Raw genomic sequence first — 22,820 nt, 5'->3', positions numbered from 1 at the left:
TCCTGGGTGTTATATTCCAATTACACTGCACAGCAAAGGAATTCATTCATTTGGAAGTGGAGCCAAATAGAATGACCAGATAGCGACAAGGCATTGCATGGGTCAAGTTTGGAAGAATCACATGGTTTGGTTTGGGAGAGAGAAGACTTTAGTAGAAAAGTGTGGGATAGTATGGTTGTCCAACAAAGTTTGAGAAGTCGTATACTGTACATATATGAGTGGGTAAAAGTTTTCTGGAAAAAGTCTATTTTCACAGATCAGATTCTTTAGCAGGAGGTGCATTTTCTAACACCTGACTGGTACGTATTCATTGATTTAACGAGTAGACCTCATTTTTTAATGTTGGCATAGGGTTTTACTGAGTGCATTTGTTTTTACTCCTGTTCACAGCTGTCTCTTAGCCTGAAAAGTCATCCCCCCCCCAAAAAAAAGCTTATAAGTGTAATTCTCTCTCCCAAAACAGAATTAAGTGCCCTTTCCTCTGTGCTCATGCAGCATAAACTTGTTACCTCCATCTAGGTCTAAGTTCATTCTTTTTTTAAAAAATAGTTTATTTATTTATCTTTAGAGAGGAAGGGAAGGAGAGAAGTATCAGTGTATGGTTGCCTCTTGTGAGTCCCCTGCTGGGAACTGGCCTGCAACCCAGGCATGTGCCCTGACTGGGAATTGAACCGTGATTGTGTGGTTCGCAGGCCCACGCTCAATCCACTGAGCTATACCAGCCAGGGCGGTCTAAGTTCATTCTGAGTTTGATTTGTATGTCTATGTACCTACCAGCACATAAACACATACAGCAGTATAAACTGAGAACAAGTACTAAATTGTAACCTTTTAAAGTATATGCTCTACCTAGATTAGGATCTTAATAAATACTCTGAAATAATAGACTATTTTTCCTCTCTGCTGAGCAAAGGCTTTTTTATACTTTGTGTATAGTTCTATCCACAGAAGGTATATACTTCTTGAAAGTGCCCAGTAATACTTCCTTTCCATCTATTATGGGATGCAACATCTTACAATAATGCATGAGTGGTAAGAGATGGCATTTGGTTTCCACCATGATGCATTAGCACAAACCTGTGAACGATGACGGCTTGTCACTCTGCAAAGCTAATTCAGACTGCCCAATCCCGTGCTGCATGGTGCCTTTTTCCCCCAGCAGTGATGGTGGGAAGTAGGCCTACTGGTTGTGAAACAGGAACAGTAGGGAATTGCGTGTTCCTTACTGTGGGAATTTCACCCTTCCCAGCAGCCCAGGGAGGCGAATCTGGAATTTTATGATTTCACACCTTTTTCAGATTCTCTTTTGAATGTCCAGGGTAATGAAATGAAATGTGAAACTCTTCTTTCGATTACCCTAAACATGTACTGAGTGTCAGACACTGGGCTAGGATCTGGGGCTGAAGAGATCCCATGGTCCTGAGAGATTTCTGACATTTGAGGTCACAGCTTCACGGGGAGCTCGTGAATCTTCCCTCTGCTTCTGTGGATTCCACGAGCTGAACACCGTTTGGAGTTTTGAAGAGCAGCATCTTAATGAGGTGATAAAACGTACCAGGGACAATGCAAATGAAGGCACGAAGGAGACGGCATCACTTCTGCGGCATTCTTGACAAACACGCTTAACCCGAATTTAATCATGAGGGAGAGTCTGACAGATTTAGATGGGGGCTGTTCTATACAACTGCCCAGAACCCTGTCAAAATCTGTAAGACAAAGGAAGGCTGAGGAACCATTATCGTTTAATGGAACCTGAATGCACGTAACAGACACTAAATGTACGGTGTGATCCTGGATTGGACCCTGGACCAGCAAAAGCACATTAGGGAACAGCTGGGAATATTTGAATAAGGGCTCTAAGTACTACAGGGAGGGGCAAAGGTAGTTGTTCATATGGGAAATAATACAATAATTAATAAATAATGATACGAGAATAAACTCTGGGCTTCATGTACTTACAACTGTACACCCAGCTTTGCCCACCCTGTACATTAGTATTAATTTCTTAGTCTTGATAATTATAAGTGGGGTTAAGTAAGACATTAGCATTTGGGAAATCAGATTTGAAGGGCATATGGGAATTCCTTGCATTATTTTTGCAAGTCTGAAATTATCTCAAAATTCAAGAATTTAACTCTTTTCAATTAAAAAATGTAATGGCATTTAACTCAGTGTCTTAAGTGGCTACAATGGCCTGTCACAGTGGACTCTTTTGCTGGACCAGTTACTCCGCATCACTAAACTTTGGGTTTTCAAACAAATTTCAAATACATTGTTTTACCTGATTCCCAGTACAAACAAATGGGGTTTGCAGGGAATTACTTCCATCTTGAAGAAACAGTCTTGGATATGTTAAATGACTTGTCCAAAAAAACCTCAACAGTTTCCGAGGGAGACCGGACTGAAGGGTTTTCTGGGAAAGGACTCCCAGGAGTTAAGAAGCAAAGGCCACTTTCGTATTTTAAGAAAGTCACTTGTTTATGTTGTACAAATTGTATTTAACAAAAAGTTGCTCAGAGACTAATTTAAGTTTTATGTAAATTTTAACATATAGCTCCCTACTGGCAGTGAACGTAGGTAGCAGGAGAAAAAGTTTTTAAGTTGTTCGAAAAATACATATTTTCCATCCTGCAGTTGCACATCTGCACATGCGTGTGCATGTGTGTGTCTCTGTGTATATTCTCTTTGAAACATAATGTTGAATTCTAAATTTGAGTCCCTTTGTAATTACGAACCTAAACCAAGTGGTTCCTCCAAGCAGCTGTTATTTCCCACATTTTATTTCCATCCTTAAGGACTTGATATCAAATGGTAGACCTTTAAAATATTGTTAGGTTGATTACCACCGCTGCCGGGGAGATGCATACCGAGTGGAGCGAGATTTGATTCTAATCTCATTTTAAATAAAACCACAGACTTTGTAGAAAGACAGTCCTAGTACCCTTGTATAACCTAATTTCTGAATTATTTTACTGAGTGTTAAGTAACAATGTATTACATGTGTCATTGGGAAAGTAATCCAATTTGGTGAGGAAAGACAATATAAAAAATGAAATGATAATCTCCAAAATGAGTTATATAAAAGGAAAGCTAGATTTCAATTTCTAACACAGGGTCTTCTAAATAAGTATATGTGGAGGCTGAAAGTAAACTGGAAGATTAAAAAAATTAAATCTTTACACAGCTGAAACTAACATAAGGTTATATACCAATTATATTTAAGAAAGAGAAAAATCTTTACTCTTTTACTTGAGTTACCGTCTAACAAATAAAAATCCACTCCATGAAGGTCGAATTGTTTCCGAAGAACAGATCCTTTCACCCGGAATTAACTAGCCCCACTAACCCACATTTCCCTTTTGTTTACAGAAAGCCCTCTGTTTTGAATACACTTGTGCTGACATAGCCAGACTAGACGAAACATAGCTAATTATGGGGCAGCACTCCTCCCGTTAGGGAACAGGAAGACCCTTAGAGCTTCAGGTCTGGAGTTTGTGAAAAGCAGAATATTATTCTCTTTGCCTAAAGACAGTCCACTTCTTATTTTAAAGGTTAATGAGGAAGTAGTACAAACCATGTGGAGTTCATGCCCCCTAAAATGAGAGGCAAAACAATCTTCATTTTTGTGCTGAGTTTCTGTAGGGGACAGCGTCCTTGCACGGAGGTGTGCTGGAGGCGTAGGAGGGGTATGGTATTACACCATTCCAGGGTGTGCTGTGGCTCAGCGTTAGTGCATTCTTCCTATTGATTCGCTGTCGATAAGGAATTCCCTTTTGTGTGTGTGTATGTGGAGACAGATGGAGTTCTACCATTCAAAATCTATGAGACAGAATGAAGTCTAGGAGCTTCTGTTATAAGTAATCTCAGGTGGTATTTGGGGATTCTAAAGAGGTCCCATTTAGAAGTTTTAGAATACCATAAATAGAAACTTAATTCCCAAGTGACCAACAATCACTGGCAAAATTATTATTATTGTGAAACCTATTATTCTTATAGAGGATTGTGAAAAAATTGTGTGTAGTTTAAAGAATAAAACCAAAACAATTATCTGTGAACTCACAGCTAGGCTAAGAAATAGAATATGAATTCCTTATAATTCTCTCTGTGTTCCTCACTGATCATATCTCCCTTCTTCTCCCCCAAAGAATTCTGACTTTTGTATTCACTGTTCCCTTGCTTTTCTGTATAGTGTAGCCATTTCTGTAGATGTTGCTAAAAACATATTGATTAGTTTTACCAATTTAACTTAAAATTTTTTTTCAAAACACACTTTGCCTCTTGGTATCACTTTTCTTGTCCAGCATTATGTTGAGATTCATCCATGTGAGTGAGTATATTAGTATTTCATTCACTTTTATTGCTGGTAGTGTTCTGGTTAGTGAATAAACAATTTATCCATCTGCTGATGGAAATTTCCAGTTTTTCAGGTTTTAATTTTTGTTGTTCAATTATAAGCAGTGTTATTAATGCATTTCTTGTGTGTGTCTCCTAATATACATTAAGAGTTTCTCCATGTACCTAGGAATGGAATGCTGACGAATGTTGTTGGTACATGTTTAGCTTTCTTAGGTAATGTAAAAATGGTCTCCAAAGTGCTTGTAGCAATTTCCATTCCCACCAGCAAAGCATGTGCGTTCCCATTCCTCCACATCCTCACATTAGGTATCATCACTCTTCAGTTGTAGCCGTAGGAGAGTGTATAATAGTGTCACTATAGTTTGGATTTTCCTGAATTGGTGATGAGATTGGGTATACAGTGGAACCTCGGTTCTCAAACTTAATTCATTCTGAAAGACTGTTTGAGAAGCGATCTGTTGGAAACCAAATCTCCTTTGTTTGTTGCCTGAGAGACCTGTGACTGATCACACGGTTCTCAGCATGAAAGGGTTGTCGGGGAGAGAATTGAGACCCGAGGTTTTGTCCGACAACCGAGACATTTTTCCTGTGAGCGACTTGGTCAAGAACCGAAGTGTTCCAGAACCAAGACTTTTGAGAACTGAGGTTTGACTGTATTTTCATTTGTGTATTGGTAGTTGGAATTTCTTTTGAGAAGTGCCCATTAAAATCTCTTATTCCGTGTTTTATTGGGTTGTTGGTCTCATTAGTGCAAAGGCATTCTTTATGTGATCTAGATATTAGCCTTTTGTGGTTTACATGTGTTTAGCAAACACGTGGCTTGTAGTTTCCTTCTTCTTACGGTACCTTTTGATCAACATTAACTTAATTTTAAGGGGGTCAAATTGATCGATAGTTTTCTTTATTGTTTTAACTTTTTATGTTTTGGGAAGTTCTCTCTACACCAATAACAAACATTCTCTGTCCTTTAGAATCTTCTCTGTTGTATTTTCACCCTTTACATTTAGGACTTCAATCCAATGAAAGTTGTTTTTTATTTTAAGTATAAGGTAGGGGAGTTGGTTTTATTCTTCTCCATAGAGAAGAGCAGTTGGCCCAAGACCATTTATTAAAAAGCTGGCTTCTCCACATTGATCTGAAGTTTCACCTTTTGCATTTAGGAAGAGTCCATATATATATATGTCTGGGCTCTAGTTTCTTTTCCCTTTATCCCCACTAGGTATGGCCAATACCATATTAATTACTGTAGCGTTATAGTGCCTTGATATCTGATAAGGCAAGTCCTCCGATGTTTTTCTTACTTATTCATGACCCACTGTACTTCCATGAGCATTTTATATTCAGCTTGTGAAGTTCCACCAGAAAAGAAATGCTCATGTTGACAGGAATTGTGCCTCTATTTTAGGAGAATCAACATCCTTAGTATATCATCACGGCCTCCAGTCCACAAGCGTGGCATATCTTTCCATTTATTTGGATCTTTTTAAATGTTTTAAATAAATTTTTATAACTTTTTCACTGACTAGTATGGCTCAGTGCGTTGGGGTGTCGTCCCACAAACCAAAAGGTAGCTGGTTCGATTCCTGGTCAGGGCACATGCCAGGGTTTCAGGCCTGATCCCTGATTCGGGCCAGGGACAATCAATCAGTGCTTCCCTGGCACATCAGTCTGTGTTTCTTTCTTCTTCCTCCCCCTCTCTCTAAAAATAAATAAAATTTAAAAATAATTTTTATAACTTTCTCAGTAAAGATCTTATAAATCTTATATATTTTTATTAGATTTGTTCTTTAGGTACTCTGTGTTTCTTGAGGTTTTTATAAATTCTATCTTTTTTAATGTAATTTTTTACTGTTTGTTAATGGTGAATAGAAAGGCAATTGATTTATATGTATTGATTTTATGTACAGCCAAATTGCTCTACTCTCTGATTTTAATAATTTATCTATTGGTAGTTTGGGTTTTCTGTATACTCAGTCATTATTTCACAATAATAAAAAAATAAAATATTTTTTCCTTCTAGTTCTTATACCACATATTTTTCCACCGTCTCTTACTCCACTGGCAGATCTTCTAAAAAAGTGTTGAAAGGGGGTAATGAAAGGGGTTCGTGTTTCTAATTGCAAAGAGAGTGCTTTCAGTGTTTCTTCATTAATATTTTTGTGTTGATATAATCATATTTTTCCATCAATCTGTTATTGTGGCAAATTATATCCATTGGTTTACTAATATTAAACCAGATTTGCACTTCTAGAATAAAACTATCTTGGTCATGATGGGTTTATTCTTTTTATACATTTATGAATTTTGTTTGGTAGTATTTTTTGGGTACCGCTCTGCCTGGTTTCAGGAGTTGTAACTGCCCCCCCCAACCCCGCCATGGCTAAGGCTGAGTGAGTGACCTCTGGAATGTGAGCCACTAAGAAGACAAAGCTTGTCTCTGGTAGCAAACGCTGCTTCTGCTTCATCCCCTGCCCCCAATGCTTGGTCAGTTAGTCTATAATGGGTAAGACAGGATCTGGGGTGATCGGGCATAAGAAAGAATTCACAAAGTCCTGTGAAGCCTGCTTTGCTAAGAGTGTTTTCATTCATATGATAAGGGTCTGAGCAGGAAATGAGTATGTCTCCCAAAGTTTTTGCAACCCCCTTACCTGACAGACACTGATTCAGACTAAACCCTCAGATTTCTTTGAAATGTTATCTATTGTTTGATCCTTGCCACCTGACATTGATTGATGAGCTTTACCTGTATTCCTGTGTATTACAACCCAATAAAAGCCACTGAGGAAGGGGCTCCTGGTCTTTCTCCTCTGAGAGATTGGCCACCTCTCCTCCCCAAGCAGATCATGTCTTGGTAGTTTCACTTTCATCCGTGGCGGACGGGGGGACTTTGTGGGCAAAGTTGCCCCCGCAGTATTTTGTTAAGTTTTTTGTGTCTTTGTTTATGAGTGAGGTAGGGCTATAGTTTTCTTTACTGCCATTGTCAGGTTGTAATATCAAAATTGTAGAAGCTTTATAAAAAAAAGAGTTGAGGCCAAGGTATTCCCTACTTTTTCTACACATTGAAATAGTCTGTGTAAGAAAGAATATAGGAATATTTGGGTTTTTATTTCTTTTTGCTTCTGCTTTGTTGGTTAATAATCTCTGGAAATTTTTTCATTACTTTCAGTCTTTAGAATGATGTTGTTCATGAGATTTTTTTAAATCTTTTGAATCTCTAGAGTATTTAAAATTATAACTCCATAATTAGTCCTATCTTTACTTGTTTATACCCACTTTTTACCATGAAAAATCTTGCCATTAGGGTTATTAGATTTTCCTATTTTTGGAAGAACATGTTAAGTTTTTCAATCTTTACTTGTTTTTATTCTTTTTATTTTTAATATTATTTTAATGATTTCCTGCTAAATCTTTGGGTTTATTTTACTCATCTGCTTCTAATTTTTTAAATTATTAGCTCATTATCTTTCAACCTTTAAAAAAAGTTAAGGGTTAAAATTTTTCTCCAAGTAATGCTTTTACCTGTCTCTACACATTTTCATGTATGATATTTTTATTATTTATTTCAACTATTTTATAATTTTACATTGAATTCTTTCTTGTTTCATGAGTTATTTGTGTATTTCTTGATTTCCTAAGATATAGGTTTTTTTTTCTGGTTATCATTTTATAACTGGTATTTAATAGTTACACTGTAGTCAGAAAATGTTTTGTGTCTGATATCAATCTTTTGAAGTTGTTGCAATTTACTCAGCTTGTGGCCCAGTATGTTATCAGTTTTTCTCTTTGGAGACCTGACGAGATGAGACTCATACTAGGCAGTTTGGCTGTAGACTGTTGTCAGTCTTTGTAAATGCCTCGTGGGTACTCTAAAACAGCCCTGTGTTTTGAAGTTGCTAGGCATAGTGGTCTCAATTAGATCAGGCTTGTTTATTGTGTGGATTAGATCTGTGTCATTATTTCTGAATACTCAATCTATCGGTTACTGATAGAGATATGTTAAACCTCTCCCCTGTTGTAGATTTATTGCACTGTCCATGTAAATATTGCTTGTATGTTTTCAATTTATGTTACAAGGTACAAATGAGTTTAAACTTGTTATATGCATTTTAATAGGAGAAGGAGGCTCACATTTGGACTATAGGTTTTTAGTTTAGTGATTATGATTTTGATATTCCATCAAACATGTGATAAACCACACTTTAGACAAAAATGATTTTACTGTTATATTTGCTAATTAAAGGTTTGGAATATATTTGTCCCTTGACCTAAAGTCAGTTCTGGGATGCTATTCAAAAGAAATAACCAGTAGATAAAAAGCTTCACATTCTAACAACAGATCAGTGGTGAGAAGCCATGACATATCCACATGATGGTATATTATGCAGCCATTAGATTAATTTATAAAGAATTTGTAATAACACTGTAGAGTTATCACAGTGATGCATAAATAAAGCAAAATATACATGATGATGACACCTATAGGAAGATTCTAAAAGGAAATATCTCTAAATAGTAACATCAGTTTGTGAAATTTGGTATTCCCCCTTCCTTTCTATTTTTTTTGTGTTTTTCATATTTCTATAATGTTCATTCTTTAACATTTAGATTGGTAAAATAAACTTAAAAATATGAACTAACAAATACATTTCTAACTAATACTTGAACATACATAATTATTCTATGTTATGTTGTTATTTAGTTGATATTTCTAAGATAGGAAAGCCATTTAAGATGTGTGATATGGATATGTATAAAGTATCAGTTAACGTTTAACACTAGATATCTTATTGTGCTTTATCTTTGTTCTCTCATAGGTAAAGTGTTGATAGAGGACAACCAGTTCGTTGTTCCCATGGTTACCAATCACATGGGCGCATGGACAAAACCCATAGCTACTGGCTCCTTCAGCCCACACGGGACAGAGTTCCCAAGAAAACGAAAAGGAAGTGATTCGGATCCTTCCCAGTAAGTGAATTGTTCCTTTAGCCCCATGAAACTGTTAACTCTACAGAAGAAAAGAAAAAGGTGAAATAGAGGAGGGATTTAGAGGAACATATATAAAGGATACATGGACAACAACTGAGAAGGGTAGAAATGGGAGGGAGGGGGGGAGCACGGGGGTGGGATAGGATGGGAGTAATAGAAAACTGTACTTGAAAAATAATTAAATAAATTTTTAAAAACTAAAAAAAAATAAATTAAATTAAATTTTAAAAGATTCTATGAAAAAAATTCTCTTCAATTAAAGCAAAAAAAAAGGTTACTTTTTAATTCACTCATTACATTTAATTCCATGGTAACATGGCCAGTTCTATTTTATTGATGTGATTCTACCAAACTCTGACATGATTCAAAGTGTCAGTAACACTGCACAGAATTAGGAGGCAGAGCCCTGCTAACTAGACGGAGAACTAGCTTCTGGATAAATATGCCTTTCCTTAATAAAATCCTCTGGAAATCTTTTTTCAGTTGCATCTCCAAGTAAAGTTCCTTATTCAAAAACTGGTTATTTTGTCTTCCTCTGGGTCTACCGGCTTCTGGCCTCTGTCATTCACTGGTCTGCACAGTGGCCTCACTGTCACCTTGTTCTCAGCTCCCTCCACACCCTGGCTCTGAGAGCATGTCCTTCCTTCTGCCCCCTTCCCTGGGCTCAGGCATCTGTCTGTTCAAATGGGTGACACTGGTAGAAACAAGAGGTGATCATTCTAGCCAGGGGATAATTAAAACTCTATGATTAGAAGGATGTCATAATCTAAAAAATTATCACAAGTAGGCCAAAGTATGAGTAGATAACTCAGTTGTACGGAAACACACGTGTAATGTGAATTCCATCCAGTTTACCTGAAAGTACTATGTATTTTGTTCCAGGAGCCGCATTGCCCTAGAGAGAGTGGCTGGGATGGGGGGTGTTTAGCTCCATCTTCCCCCATCAGCGCCTCTCCCCACTTCTGTGTAGAAAAATAGATTCCAGGAAAGAAAGTGAAAAAGATCAGGTGGTTCTCTCCCTTATCTTCTTCCCCATCAGATTGTCTCCCCTAAACTCTTCTTACATAGAGGTTAGGGAGCTGTCATGGCTTGCGTGGTGTAGGAGACAGATGTTTAGAGTCAAGGGTGAAGAGTAAAATAGCTAATTCTTGAAATCTAAGGTATACATTTCCTCCTACATTTTATCACCCGTGAAAAATGTCTCTGCCATCTGTGGCATTTCCTGGTAATGGGCAGTGGTTTTCGCTCCTTGTAATGCATGAAATAATAGTGCATCTTACAACTGATGGTGGCTTAGCTTTGAGGAAATATAGTAGTGGCCTAGAAGGTGCTGAGGTGGCTGACAGAGGGAAGTGGTTTGTCACACTGCAGTCAAAGGAAGCTTCCCAGAAGAATACCTGAGCTGGAGTTTGAAGAAGGAGCAGGGGTTTTCCTGGTCCTTGGCCTGGAAAGGAGCAAGACCCAGAGGAGGTATGCGATGATCTGGTGTGTCTGAGGACCAGCAAGCCATTTGGCACTGCTGCTGTATGGCATTTGGAGCTGTAGGGAGGGGACATGGAAAGGTGAACCTGGAGATGAGAGGCTGAGCCAGCAGATGGAGAAAATTGGGGTGTCATTAGGGAGTCTGGCCATTCCTCTTGGGAAATGGAAATGCATTTTGACAGTTTTATGCAATGAGATTAGATGATTTGATTTGTTTTAGAGCAATAATTCTGGAAGTGGTAGTTAGGAAAGATTAGGAGGGGAGAACACTAGAAGAAGGGACATGAATTTAAAAGCCTTTTGGGGTTAGTGCAATGAGCTATTGTAAGTGACAAACAGTGGGCAGAAAGCATATTTAAGAAATATTTAAAAAACCAGAATCTATGGCAGTTTGTGTTTATTTGGCATTTCAGGATGAAGAAGAAAAGTCTAGAATGAATCTATTGCACCAACCAAGATAAATCCTATGGAAAGAAGAGTGAATTGGGGCTAGTGGAAGGAGAATTAAAATGGGGCAAAATGCAGAGAATGCATTTAGTTTGAGATTTCTTAGGTTTTAAGCATATTTGGGGGTCACTAAGGTATGTGTTCTTGTTCCAAACGTCAGGAAGAACCCTATACTGGGTTCAGAATAGGGATTTCCACAGTAAGCAGCTTATGAATAATTGTGAGGCCTTCCGAGGAAATGAGCTCTCTTAGGGTGAAGCTATGGGGTGAGGAAGGAGCTGAGCCAAAGAGAAAATCATGGGAGACTCCAGTGTTTAAGGACAGAAGGGCTGAGTAAAGGGACTGAGGGGACTCAGCTGAGCAGAGAGGGTGGAGGGGCAGGAGAGGTCACTGAAGCCCGGTGAAGAATGAGGAATGTAAACAGCGTCAAACTCGAGGGGTTGTGTAAGATAAGGATGAGCCTTCCTAGAATAGTTTTAGTGGAGAGGGGATTGTGATAGGTTCACTTTGAACAGATGGAGAAGTGCCTGGGAAATGAAAGACAGAGTGGAGATTGTACCTTCAGGAAGCTGGCTGACAGGAAGATGGTAGCAAGGAAAAAACCCTACAACAAGGGAAAGGATTGCTCTTTTCAGAGGAAAGAGACTCGAGCACATGTGTAGACCCATGAGAAGGAGCCATGAGAAGGAAGGAGGTTAAGATGCGGATGATTGTTTAAGCAAATACCACAGAGGAGTGAGGGTTGAATAGAAGGCCACCATCTCTTTCTCTAAGACTAGAGGGATGTGAAAATACCACCTTCTGTGGCTCTCTAACAAATGTCTTAGTTCTTCAAGGTGTCAGGAAATAGGGTAGGGTAAGGAATGAGCGAGGACATGGGTGAGGGTGAAAACACTGTGAACCTTATAAGTTCTCTTCCTGTTCGCAAAAGCTCCCTTCTCTCCCTGAATAGCAACGGCAGGGCCAAAGGTGGGATGAACAGGTGTGCTTGCTGGCCTCCCCACGTGCTCCAGCTCGTGCCTCTGGGGCCACATGGGTCTGTCCAATGGGAAACTCGAAGGAGGTTCTTTTTCCTTCATAGAGAAGCTCATAGCCAGACTGAAAAGCGGAGGAGAGATAGAATGAATAACCTGATTGAAGAGTTGTCTGCAATGGTCCCGCAGTGCAAGCCCCTGGCACGAAAACTGGACAAACTCACAGTGTTAAGGATGGCCGTTCAACACTTCAAGGCTTTAAAAGGTGGGTTTAACTAAATGGTAATGGGAAAAAATACGATAAAAATGATCACCTCTAAAAAAGAAAAAAGTGAGTTTCGAAAATGGCCTCACGCTTGGCTTTGGGAGGTCTTCCCTGTAACTGAGGTTGGCTTATTGTTATTGGCTACTGAGACACCGTACAAAGTTGTCCTTTAGCTTTAGAAGCATTTATTTGATGCTTGTCCATATTCTGTGTGTGGAGAGAATACTGATGTGGACGTCAGAAAACTTGGTTCTGCTGAAAGGTTTACCTTAAGATTACTATTATGACTTTGAAAAGTCTTCACATTTCTACTTGTTTTCCCATGTGTAATATGAAGGTGATTATGCTTGCCATATGTGTGTGTGTATAGTTTGTAATATAATTATATACGTATATGGCAGGCATGTACCTCTCAGTGTTTTAGAAGTTCTGAAATGTAGTATTATAGTGTTGTAATATTAAGAAATGTAATATAAGGAAATGTAATATTAAGTTATTGGCAGATTTCCATTCTTTTTTTTTTTTAAATATTTTTTTAAAGATTTTATTTATTTATTTATCTTTAGAGGGGAAGGAGAGAGGGAGAGAAACATCAATGTATGGTTGCCTTTTTGTGCGTCCCCTGCTGGGAGTTGGCCTGCAGGGAACTGGACTACAACCCAGGCATGTGCCCTGACTGGGAATCGAACCGCGATCCTCTGGTTTGCAGGCCCGCGCTCAATCCACTGAGCTATACCAGCCAGGGACAGATTTCCATTCTTAGAAAAGAAAATCTCCTTAAAGTCAGCCAATTTCCCTTAAAACCTCATTCAGATTTATAAGTAGTAGGACCTTACAATGCAGTGCACCTTACTATCCTAAGGGATTCTCACATGTATTAGACATTGGATGAAGGGGGTCCTTCGCTATTGCTCCTTGGGTATGCGTGGTCATTTTCTAACCTGAACAGTCCCCCAGCTTGAACTTGAATTTTATTTATTTATTTATTTTAAAAATTGCATAAGTTTGTTTGTTTGTTTGTTTGTTTATTTATCTTTAGAGGGGAAGGGAAGGAGAGAGGAAGAGAAACATCAATGTATGGTTGCTTCTCGTGCATCCCCTGCTGGGAACTGGCTCCTGCTGGAGGCTGGCCTGCAACCCAGGCATGAGCCCTGACTGGGAATCAAACTGCGATCGGCTGGTTCACAGGCCCACACTCAATCCACTGAGCTACACCAGCCAGGGCTTGAACTTGAATTTTAAATCGAAGTCTGTGTGTGTGTGGTCAAAATCACATCTGGTTTGGGAGTAACCCCAGTCCAACTGGCCGGGGGAGGTGGGGCATATGATGGAGATAGAATTGAGTTTTGGATGTGGGAGCGCTAAGTTAAGCTGATATTAAGGAGAACTGGCAGAGGAGTGAGCTGCAGGCCACAGAGGAGACTCTGACAGTTCAGATTTGTAAAGACCTAAAAGATTATAGTGAAAGGGGCTTTTTTAGAGTTAAAAAAAGAATTAAAAAGGAATAACCAAAGGATGACCAAGGGCCTTATTTAGATCTCTGCCCCACACTGCATGCCAGGAAAAGGAAAATCTACTTCAGGGGAAGGGACTTGGCCAAGTCCAATGAAAGTGGGTTAGGGGAGAGCGTGGTTAACCTGGACGTCCAGTGCAAATTGGAGCCCGGACAAGGAACATCTTATTTCATAGTGAACAAAAAAATCCTGGCAAATCTGTTCAGTTTGAAAGAGGTAGGGGACGGGGGAAGCATCTACAAATTAGGAAGTAAAGCTACAGACAGCTATTAAAGGCCTGTTTAATAGCATCTTGTTTGTGCAAGTTGTAAAAATAGACACTTTAAATCATCTTTCTTAGATCTCCACATATGGTAGAAAAATGGCGCGTGCACTCCAACCCGATGACTCTGTGCAGATGTGGGGAGGAGGCGGTGGGGAAGGACAGGGCAGCCCTGGGTCCCTTCAGCGCCACGGACAGCAGCTCCAATGCTGGGATACTGCCTGGCAGGCTTCCTGCTGGGAGCGTGATTGACAGTCTTTTTTAAATATGTCTATTGTGAAATGAAATAAAAAATAAGATTCTCTTTTACCTACTGCTAAGTCTTGCATAAGCTGCATGCAATATTTTGCTTAAAATCTTTTAGCAATGAACATTTGCAGGCTCAGCTGAGGCCATTTGATTGCAAACCTAAAATTACCCAATACTTTTCACATTTGTCATTGTCCTGAGGGAGGAAGACTTAAGGGAGAAGCCATGCATCAATCAACTAATTCAACAAATGTGCACGTGGCCCCTGTTCTGTGCTGGGCATATAAAATTGAATGGGGCAAGATCTCTGTCCTCTAGGGGTTCACGGCCACTTGGGGGAGATGGACCCATGAAGAGATCAGCAAAACCTAGTGGGATAAATGTTACAGTGGAGGTGTGAGTTGACATCCTGTTTACATCTAGAGAAGATTTCTTGGAACAGAGTGTAGATTTCACCACTGGCCTTTCTGAGCCAAAGCGATGCTGTCAGCTACTCATCACCAGTCCTGACCAGACCCTGGCATGATGAGTGCCACCATTAATGAGATGACCTGGAGTGGTGTCTGCATCGCAGGGCACACATTAGAGTGTACCCTCTACTTGCTCCCCATAAGTGACACTGGATCATCAGAGGGCTGCAGGCGGATCATGTGATTTTGGTCTATACATAATCACTTTACAGAGAGAAGGATGGTGAGATGACTTTTCTACTTCACTTTACAACAGTGCTTCTCAAACTATCTGGGTGAAGAGCAAGTGTTCCCCACCCCCACCCTTTGTAAAATATAATAGTTGGTTACTGGAAAAATGTTCATGGGCTGGGATGCCACAGCATTGCATTTCTGCAAAAGCGTCTAAATGTTTATCCTTCATTTCTGTATTTATGCCACCACAGTTGACTGATGCCAGTGGTCTGTCTGCAGACCACCTTTGGACTAGCCCTGCTGTGCAGCGTGTGCTTCTAGAGAACCTGTGGGCACTCTGTATGTGGTGTCAGTACCTGGGACAGTAGTGCCAGCCTGTGGGTCCTGGGGCCAACCTCCTGGCTTCAAATCCCAGCTCCCCGGATGTGAGGGCGATCTGGCTGTGACATCTGTCACCCCACTGATCGCCAGGGTTGATTCGGCTGATCTGGCTGGCTAGGCAGGTGTCCCCTTCCTCCCTCACCTATCCAGGTGCGTCCCTCCCGAAGCTGCGCGCTCGGTCGAAGAGGTCGACCTTCCCAACTAGAGGAGAGGACTGGTCTTTGGTCAAGGGTATACGAGTAGCTGCGCTCCCCTGCTAGAACCTCCAAACAAGCTCTCAAACCCCAGCTCCCCAACTTAATAGCTTTGTGACTTACTGATATTTACTATTCTAATCCTCAACTTCCATATCTATAAAGTAGGGATAATGCAATTGCCTTTTAGAGTTATTGCTAAGAGTAAAGATTAATACATATGAAATGTGAGTATGCTGTTTATTAGTAATGGAGGTGATGGTAAGAGGAGGAGGAATTGTCATTTTGATCATTATTATTATCATATTGACTTTTTTTAACCTGATAAACATCGTCATGAAAGTGATTTTGTTTCCTTGTTGTTGGGGTTTTTTGTTGTTGTTGTTGGGTTTTGTTTTTTTTTTTTTTGCCGTCAGTAATCTGAGAGTTAAGTTTGGTACCTGCTCGTCTTTGGCAGGTGCCCCGCACGCCACAGCACGCTTTGTATTAACTCACCTCACCCCAGCTCCACCTCTGCTCTTACTGCCCCTTTTCTTCCTTCGCACGTCCTTGCTCGCTCGCTCACCTAGTCAGGGCTCGCCCATTCTGACTGGTTTACACTACCAGGGCTTCCCTGGCGTACTCTTGCCAACGTGGCTTCCGGCCAGACCTGGAAATGCCACTGGCTCACTCCGGTTGATTTATTGCTGTGCCCTGGCACACCACTCCGAGCCTGAATCTTTCAGCCCTTTCAGCTCTCTCCTACCGGGCTGCTGTGTAGTGGTAACAACAATAAGAAATCATTTAGGGGATTCTTTGAAGCCTACCTAGAAAATAGATTCTGAAAGGGAAGACTTTTCTTTTGCTTTATCCCAGACTCTTAGGGGTGCTACTGGTCTGAGAAAGCTTGACCAAATCCTACCATGAGGTGTTTTTGATATTCTGGCTTGGTGTTTTCCCCCACTGCTTAGGTAATTGGTGAGTTTGGTCTATAAATCCATCCAAGGGTCAATTTGTGGTTAAAATTTCTCTTGCGAAAGCAACTTTTCTTGCAGTCCTCAGGAGGAGGGGCCTGGAGTCAGGGAAGTTGGGGAGCATAAAGGAGGGAAAGTTGATTGACCTCTGAATCACCCTTGCCCAGAGCTGTCTGGGGACAGGACGTCTGTCTAGGCTTAGTGGACTGCCTCCTGCATCCCTTTGTGGCCACGAAAGGCTTTCTTGTGTCCAGGTTGGTGGATGCCCTCAAGGCACCCTTATTTTGACCTGATAATTCTTTATCAGTTCTTCGGTTGCTCGAGTGACTTTTGTTTTTAAAAAAATACAATAAGCTCTTGCTAAGGATGGAACATGAATTATGTTCTATATATTTCTGCGTATTATCAGAAGTATCCACATGATCTTTAAAGGGTCACATGCAAAATCCATTCAGGGTAATTCATATGATCAATTTTAATACACTAAGATATAAAAATAACTAGATTTTTGAATACTGTTCTGTACTATTATGGACGATATATTGTATTAATTGATTTTTAATGAATATACACAGTTCTTACTGTGTACACATTTGAGTATATTAAGGAATAAGTAGTTCCAAGAATTTACCATCTAAAAGCAGGAATTTTTAATCTAGTCATTACAAGGAAAAAGAGCAATGAACACCATCTCCGTCCTCACCAGCAGCAGCATTGCTAGCGTTTGTTGAGCACTTACTGCATGTCCTACCCTACTCTGTTTTCAGTGACTTTTGACTTGTTTATTTTTAGGGATTACAAATTCTTATACAGGAGATACTTATCGACCTTCATTTATACAGGATAATGAGCTCAGACACTTAATCCTTAAGGTAAGTAAAGAAATCTGTTTGCCTAAATCGTATTCGTCCTTTCATTTTCATTTGAATGGGAGGCAACTTTTCTTCAGTTTGCTTTCTGTTATCACACCAAATTCCCTTTAATATGGAATTTATACAAGTAACCATGCCCTATTAGCTTGGGCTGAAGAAAATAGAGAGGGAAGCCAGGCATGTTCTGAGACACGGGGCCAGGCAGGCAGTAGAATTAAACACAGAGTGCCAGAAACGTCACGTGGGAGTGCCAGACTCATCCTCTGAGTCCCCACGTCCGTTCGCGCACAGGCCGCCTCACAGGGGACTCCCTGGGTGTGTCTCAGGGGCATCGCTGGTGTGTCGTGTCAGAATTCTTTAACCTAGTTTTGATTGGCAGCTTATCATTATTCAAAAGGTGTAAAAAGGTGTGCAGTACAATATTTTCATTGCCTCCTCACCCCTGGCCCACAGGCAGTTGCTGTTATTGATGCAGTTTTGTGTCTTTGCCCAGTTTCTGTACGCAGCGGTGTAGAGTTTTTATACTGTGAAATATTTCAACTCAGTATTCGCTGGCTGAACTACCCATGTGAACTACCCATGAACTACCCATACATTAATTTAGATAGGGGTCCCATTTGATGTTGTTTATAAATCTATTTATGTACATCTGAAGAAAATTTCTTTCTTTTTTTTAAATAATTTTTTTTATTTAATTCTTGTTCACGTACAGCTTTCTGTCTTATATTCCCAACCCTGCCCGCCCCCCGCCCCATGCTCCCCGCCTCCCTCCCATTTCCGCCCCCCACCCTTAGTTATTGTCCATGTGGCCTTTATACTTGTTCATGTGAGTCCATTCCCTTTTCCCCTATGATTCTCTCCCCTCTCCCCTCTGGACCCTGTCAGCCTGTTCCCTATTTCAGTGTCTTTGGTCATATTTTGCTTGCTTGTTTGTTTTATTTAGATCCCTGTTAACGGTGATATCATGTGGTATTTGTCTTTTACCGCCGGGCTTATTTCACTCAGCATAATGCTTTCCAGTTCCATCCATGATGTTGCAAAGGGTAATAGTTCCTTCTTTCTTTCTGCAGCATAGAATTCCATTGTGTAAATGTACCATAGTTTTTTGATCCAGTCATTGACCGATGGGCATCTAGGTTGCTTCTAACTCTTGGCTATCGTGAATTGTGCTGCTATGAACATCGGGGTGCATAGGTTCTTTTGGATTGGTGTTTCAGGATTCTTAGGATATACTCCTAAGAGTGGAATTGCTGGGTCAAAAGGCACGTCCATTTTTAGTTTTCTTAGAAAATTCCATACTGTTTTCCATAGTGGTTGTACCAGTCTGCAATCCCACCAACAGTGAACTAGGGTCCCCTTTTCCCCACAACTTCTCCAGCACTTGTTGTTTGTTTCTTTGTTTATGATAGCCATTCTGACTGGTGTTAAGTGGTATCTCATTGTGGTTTTAATTTGCATCTCTCTGATAGCTAGCGTTATTGAGCATCTTTTCATGTGTCTCTAGATCCTCTGTATGTCCTCTTTGGAGAAATGTCTGTTCAAGTCCTCTGCCCATTTTTTAATCGGGTTGCTTGTCTTCTTTGAGTGGAAAGAAAATTTCTTAAAATTAATTTTACTAGATAATGTGACCACTTTGCTAGTTTTATTGCTACAGTAATTTCCTCAGAAGCTGAATGTGTGTGTGTGAGAAAGGCAGATAAGATTTTAAAAATTTACTTTTATATTTTTATACCCTAGGCTGCAGAAGGCTTCCTGTTTGTGGTTGGATGTGAAAGAGGAAAAATTGTCTTTGTTTCTAAGTCAGTCTCCAATATACTTAATTATGATCAGGTATGTAAAATAGGATATTTTCTACACTGTATCTGGTTTTTTGAACAGATTTCAGAGCTCTCTCTCTGAACCTCTCCTTCCCTTGGGCGGTGGCATTAGGTTTGCCAAGTCGGAGGTTCAGGGGTAATGGGGGGATAGTGCCTTGAGTGTGCCGCGCTGCCCTTGCTGACAAGAGTGTTAACTTCTGGCCTTCAGCAACTTATTTCACTTCCCTGAACCTCAGCTTCACCTATGTAAAAAAGGTGGACATGAGGACTATAGCTGTCTCTCAGGATGTAAAGTCTAAATAAAGTGTCCTATGTGACAGTGTCTGAAAATTACTAGTCGCACTTCTCTGTTTTCTTTAAGAGAGAGCATTATTATTTATTACTAAGTTATATGCATTGCATAACAGCTTTTGGTATAAGCTCTGGCAACCAATGCTGAAATGCATATTTTATTTAAATAGCTGTGTAATTGCTTTACATCCTCATCACTGAAAAGCACTTAATGTAAACCTGTTATCCAAAGCTATAGCACTGAAAATAATCCAACAGAGTAAGTTAACCTGCAGTCTCCTTTTAGAAATCACATAGCAAAAGATTCCATCTTAAATAACTCCCACTAATTTCAGCCTTTCTTCCCCCTCAAATTTGGAAATTTGGAGAGATAAGGCATTCATGACATTCATCAATAATGCGCTAAATAACAAAGGAGGATATTATGAGCCCGAATTCAGAAGGAATTAGAACCAAGTGAAACACGCAGCTGGTGAGAGCTGGGGGCACAAAGGCGGCAATCCCTGATTATTCTGTCTTCTCATTGGAAACAGAGACTATCACGCACACTAAGTTAACTGACAATTCAAGGTCGCACTGAGGTTCCCAATAGGGACATGGAGTCCAGTCCCACTGGGCACTGACTTTGCATTTCACAGGCCCACCCAGAGACTCACTGACCGCTGAGGAGGACTTGGGGATTCCCATGGGGCAGGGTCTAGTCCCAGCTTTTCAGGCTCAGAAAGTTGATTCGCTGTAAAGAAGAGTTCTGGGGTAGACTTATATTACCCAATCACATGATAGACTGAGGCATAAACCAGATTGCTAGCTTTTTAAATGAGGTATCTAACTGCCAGGCAATCCCGGCTACTTGTACCTTCCGGTCCTTTTGTTCTCTCTTCTGTAGGAATGTCTACCTGGGTAATAAGGGAGGTCAGGAGCAGGGCGGTCACTGTGGCTCAGGGCTGCATGTGTGCTCTCATGCAAAGTAGAGTGTCTGCTAAGCATTAAGATGTGCAGAGAAGTGAGGAGGAGATTCTGGGTTGAGAGAGGGACTCCAGGGCAATTGGCTGGATTGGCCAGGGGGCTGAGTTTGTAGGGAAAGAATAATGAATTCCAGGTGATGAGACCACAGAGCGTCCAAGGCACAGCCCTAGGAAGGCTCTGCATGCTGGGAAAGGTGGAATGGGAAGTGGGAGGTGCCCCAGCCTGGATTTTGTTTTTCAATAGCATGGTGACTTTTTTAAAGCAGTGTGATAAACCTCTGTTATACCACATGGTCACAGCTATTCTATGATTTCCATATGATACTATAATCGCTCTCCTTTTACCAAAGATAAAGTTTAAAGTAAATCATAATATGATTTAGAAGTAATGTATATGAATTGGGGAGTGTTAACAAGAGGAGTAAGAGTAAATAGAATATTAGTGGTTAGGTGCTTCTGTGTGGTCTGTGTGTACCCAGTTCCGGTCCCATGTGTGTGTATTATTTCTCTATCTACAGGTATGACCCTGCTTTTAACACTTGGTTAACTTGGTTAATGTCACACAGTGTAGTGGGTGTATTTCCGAGATTAAGAAAGTATTCATCCTGTGTCTGTGTGAGCAAATGTAGAAGAAGTACTGACTTTAAATGAATGTCTACTTTATAAATAGGCTAATTTGACTGGACAAAGCTTATTTGACTTCTTACACCCGAAAGATGTTGCCAAAGTAAAGGAACAACTGTCTTCTTCTGATATGTCACCAAAAGAGAAGCTAATAGATGCCAAAAGTAAGTGCTCGTGTCTGCATGCTCACCATTTAATGTAAATGTAATTGTCACTTAAAAGCCCAGCTAGACAGTGTTTCTGAAAAGTTAGCTAATTACAGTTTTATCAAAAGGAGAATTATGTGGTAAACTTTACAGTCATCAGCCTTAGAGTTTAAAAAAACAACATAACCATATAGAGTATTCCTGTATTCACACACACATGTAAAAATATATTTATGTGAAGTTGCTTTGAGGAAAATGTGATTGCTTCATATGTGCTATTTTTCATATTCTAACAAAATCTTTACAAGAAAGTATCTTTTGGGATAAAAAATTGGTGAAATTTTTTATTTCACCATGAAATAAATTCACTATTGGTGAAGTTTTATTATTCAGCTATATGCTGAGAGACAATTATTCTCTTATATGGGTGAAACACCTTGTATAAATTTTACCTGAGAGTTATAAGTATTCTTTATTTTCTTTAAAAATATTTCTCTAAAAATGGTTAGTACCAAGTGATCATTTATAGTATAAAAATAATGATGCTTTATCCCATTGATTACTACTACAATTGAGGGGTTTTCTTCTTATTTAATTTGTGTTTCATTTCATTTGTATTGGCTTTATGCTCCACCCCGTGGGGAGGGGGAATAACGGCAAGTTGCAAGTTTATAAGTTGTCAAAAATACAATTGCTTGGCCAACACATTTTTTGATATGTTTCACTTCCTGGCTTGCTGTACAATGGTACTGTTTTAAATAACCATTTCTCTTTCTTCACTTATAAAAAATGTAATAGATGATCAGAAAAAATGTTAGGAGATACACACTTCAAAGTTATTTGAAAATACTCTTTTCTACCCATTCTCTTGCCGCCTCCTCCTGTGAAAGCTGGTGTGCAAGTTCCCAGCGCCTTCCACGCAGGAAGGATGCACGCGTGCTCTGGCTCCAGGCGGTCCTTCTTCTGTCGGATAAGGAGCTGTAAGGTCTCCGTCAAGGGTGAGAGTGAGTGCTTGCCCGACGCAAGGAGGAAAGGTATCGTCATTTTGAAGGCATGGATATAAAATTAATGTCTTAAGTATTTTATGAACAGAAAAGAACAAGGTACATGGTTAAGGTAAATAATTGAGGCCAAAAGCACCCGAGGAGATGTCTTTCAAATTTATCAAGTAATTACATATATTCCTTATTGCTCAAGGTTTTAAGCATGCTGTTGAAATTACAGTTTGGGGGCTATCAAATGGGAAGAGATGGAAATAAAACTTGAGTTACGAAATTCCATTATTTCTTCTAAAATATCAAAGTTAGGTCTTCAAAAAACACTGAAATACTGCAAGAGCCTGATTTGATTAACTTTGGTGGCTAAGATATTACAAATGTAGTTTTAATTTTTATGACA

The 22,820-nt window shown here is 39.9% G+C and overlaps 1 protein-coding gene across 2 annotated transcripts in view; it reads left to right on the top strand.

The window, feature by feature from the left end:
* BMAL2 (basic helix-loop-helix ARNT like 2) overlaps positions 1-22,820 on the top strand; it is a 57,550-nt gene that overhangs the window by 12,062 nt on the left and 22,668 nt on the right. For both annotated transcript variants that reach the window (XM_037033881.1, XM_037033882.1), the window contains exons 2-7: positions 9,171-9,321; positions 12,353-12,510; positions 17,500-17,579; positions 19,317-19,409; positions 21,323-21,440; positions 22,313-22,456. In XM_037033881.1, coding sequence (XP_036889776.1) covers positions 9,171-9,321; positions 12,353-12,510; positions 17,500-17,579; positions 19,317-19,409; positions 21,323-21,440; positions 22,313-22,456 — 744 coding nt within the window. The remainder of the gene's footprint in view (positions 1-9,170; positions 9,322-12,352; positions 12,511-17,499; positions 17,580-19,316; positions 19,410-21,322; positions 21,441-22,312; positions 22,457-22,820) is intronic.

The sequence above is a fragment of the Sturnira hondurensis genome, unplaced genomic scaffold (genome assembly GCF_014824575.4).
Source record: "Sturnira hondurensis isolate 20B ecotype Veracruz unplaced genomic scaffold, ASM1482457v3 Scaffold0021795, whole genome shotgun sequence".
Lineage (NCBI taxonomy): Eukaryota > Metazoa > Chordata > Mammalia > Chiroptera > Phyllostomidae > Sturnira > Sturnira hondurensis.
The sequence above is the reverse complement of the archived record's forward strand: the minus strand, read 5'-3'. Positions and strand labels throughout refer to the sequence as shown.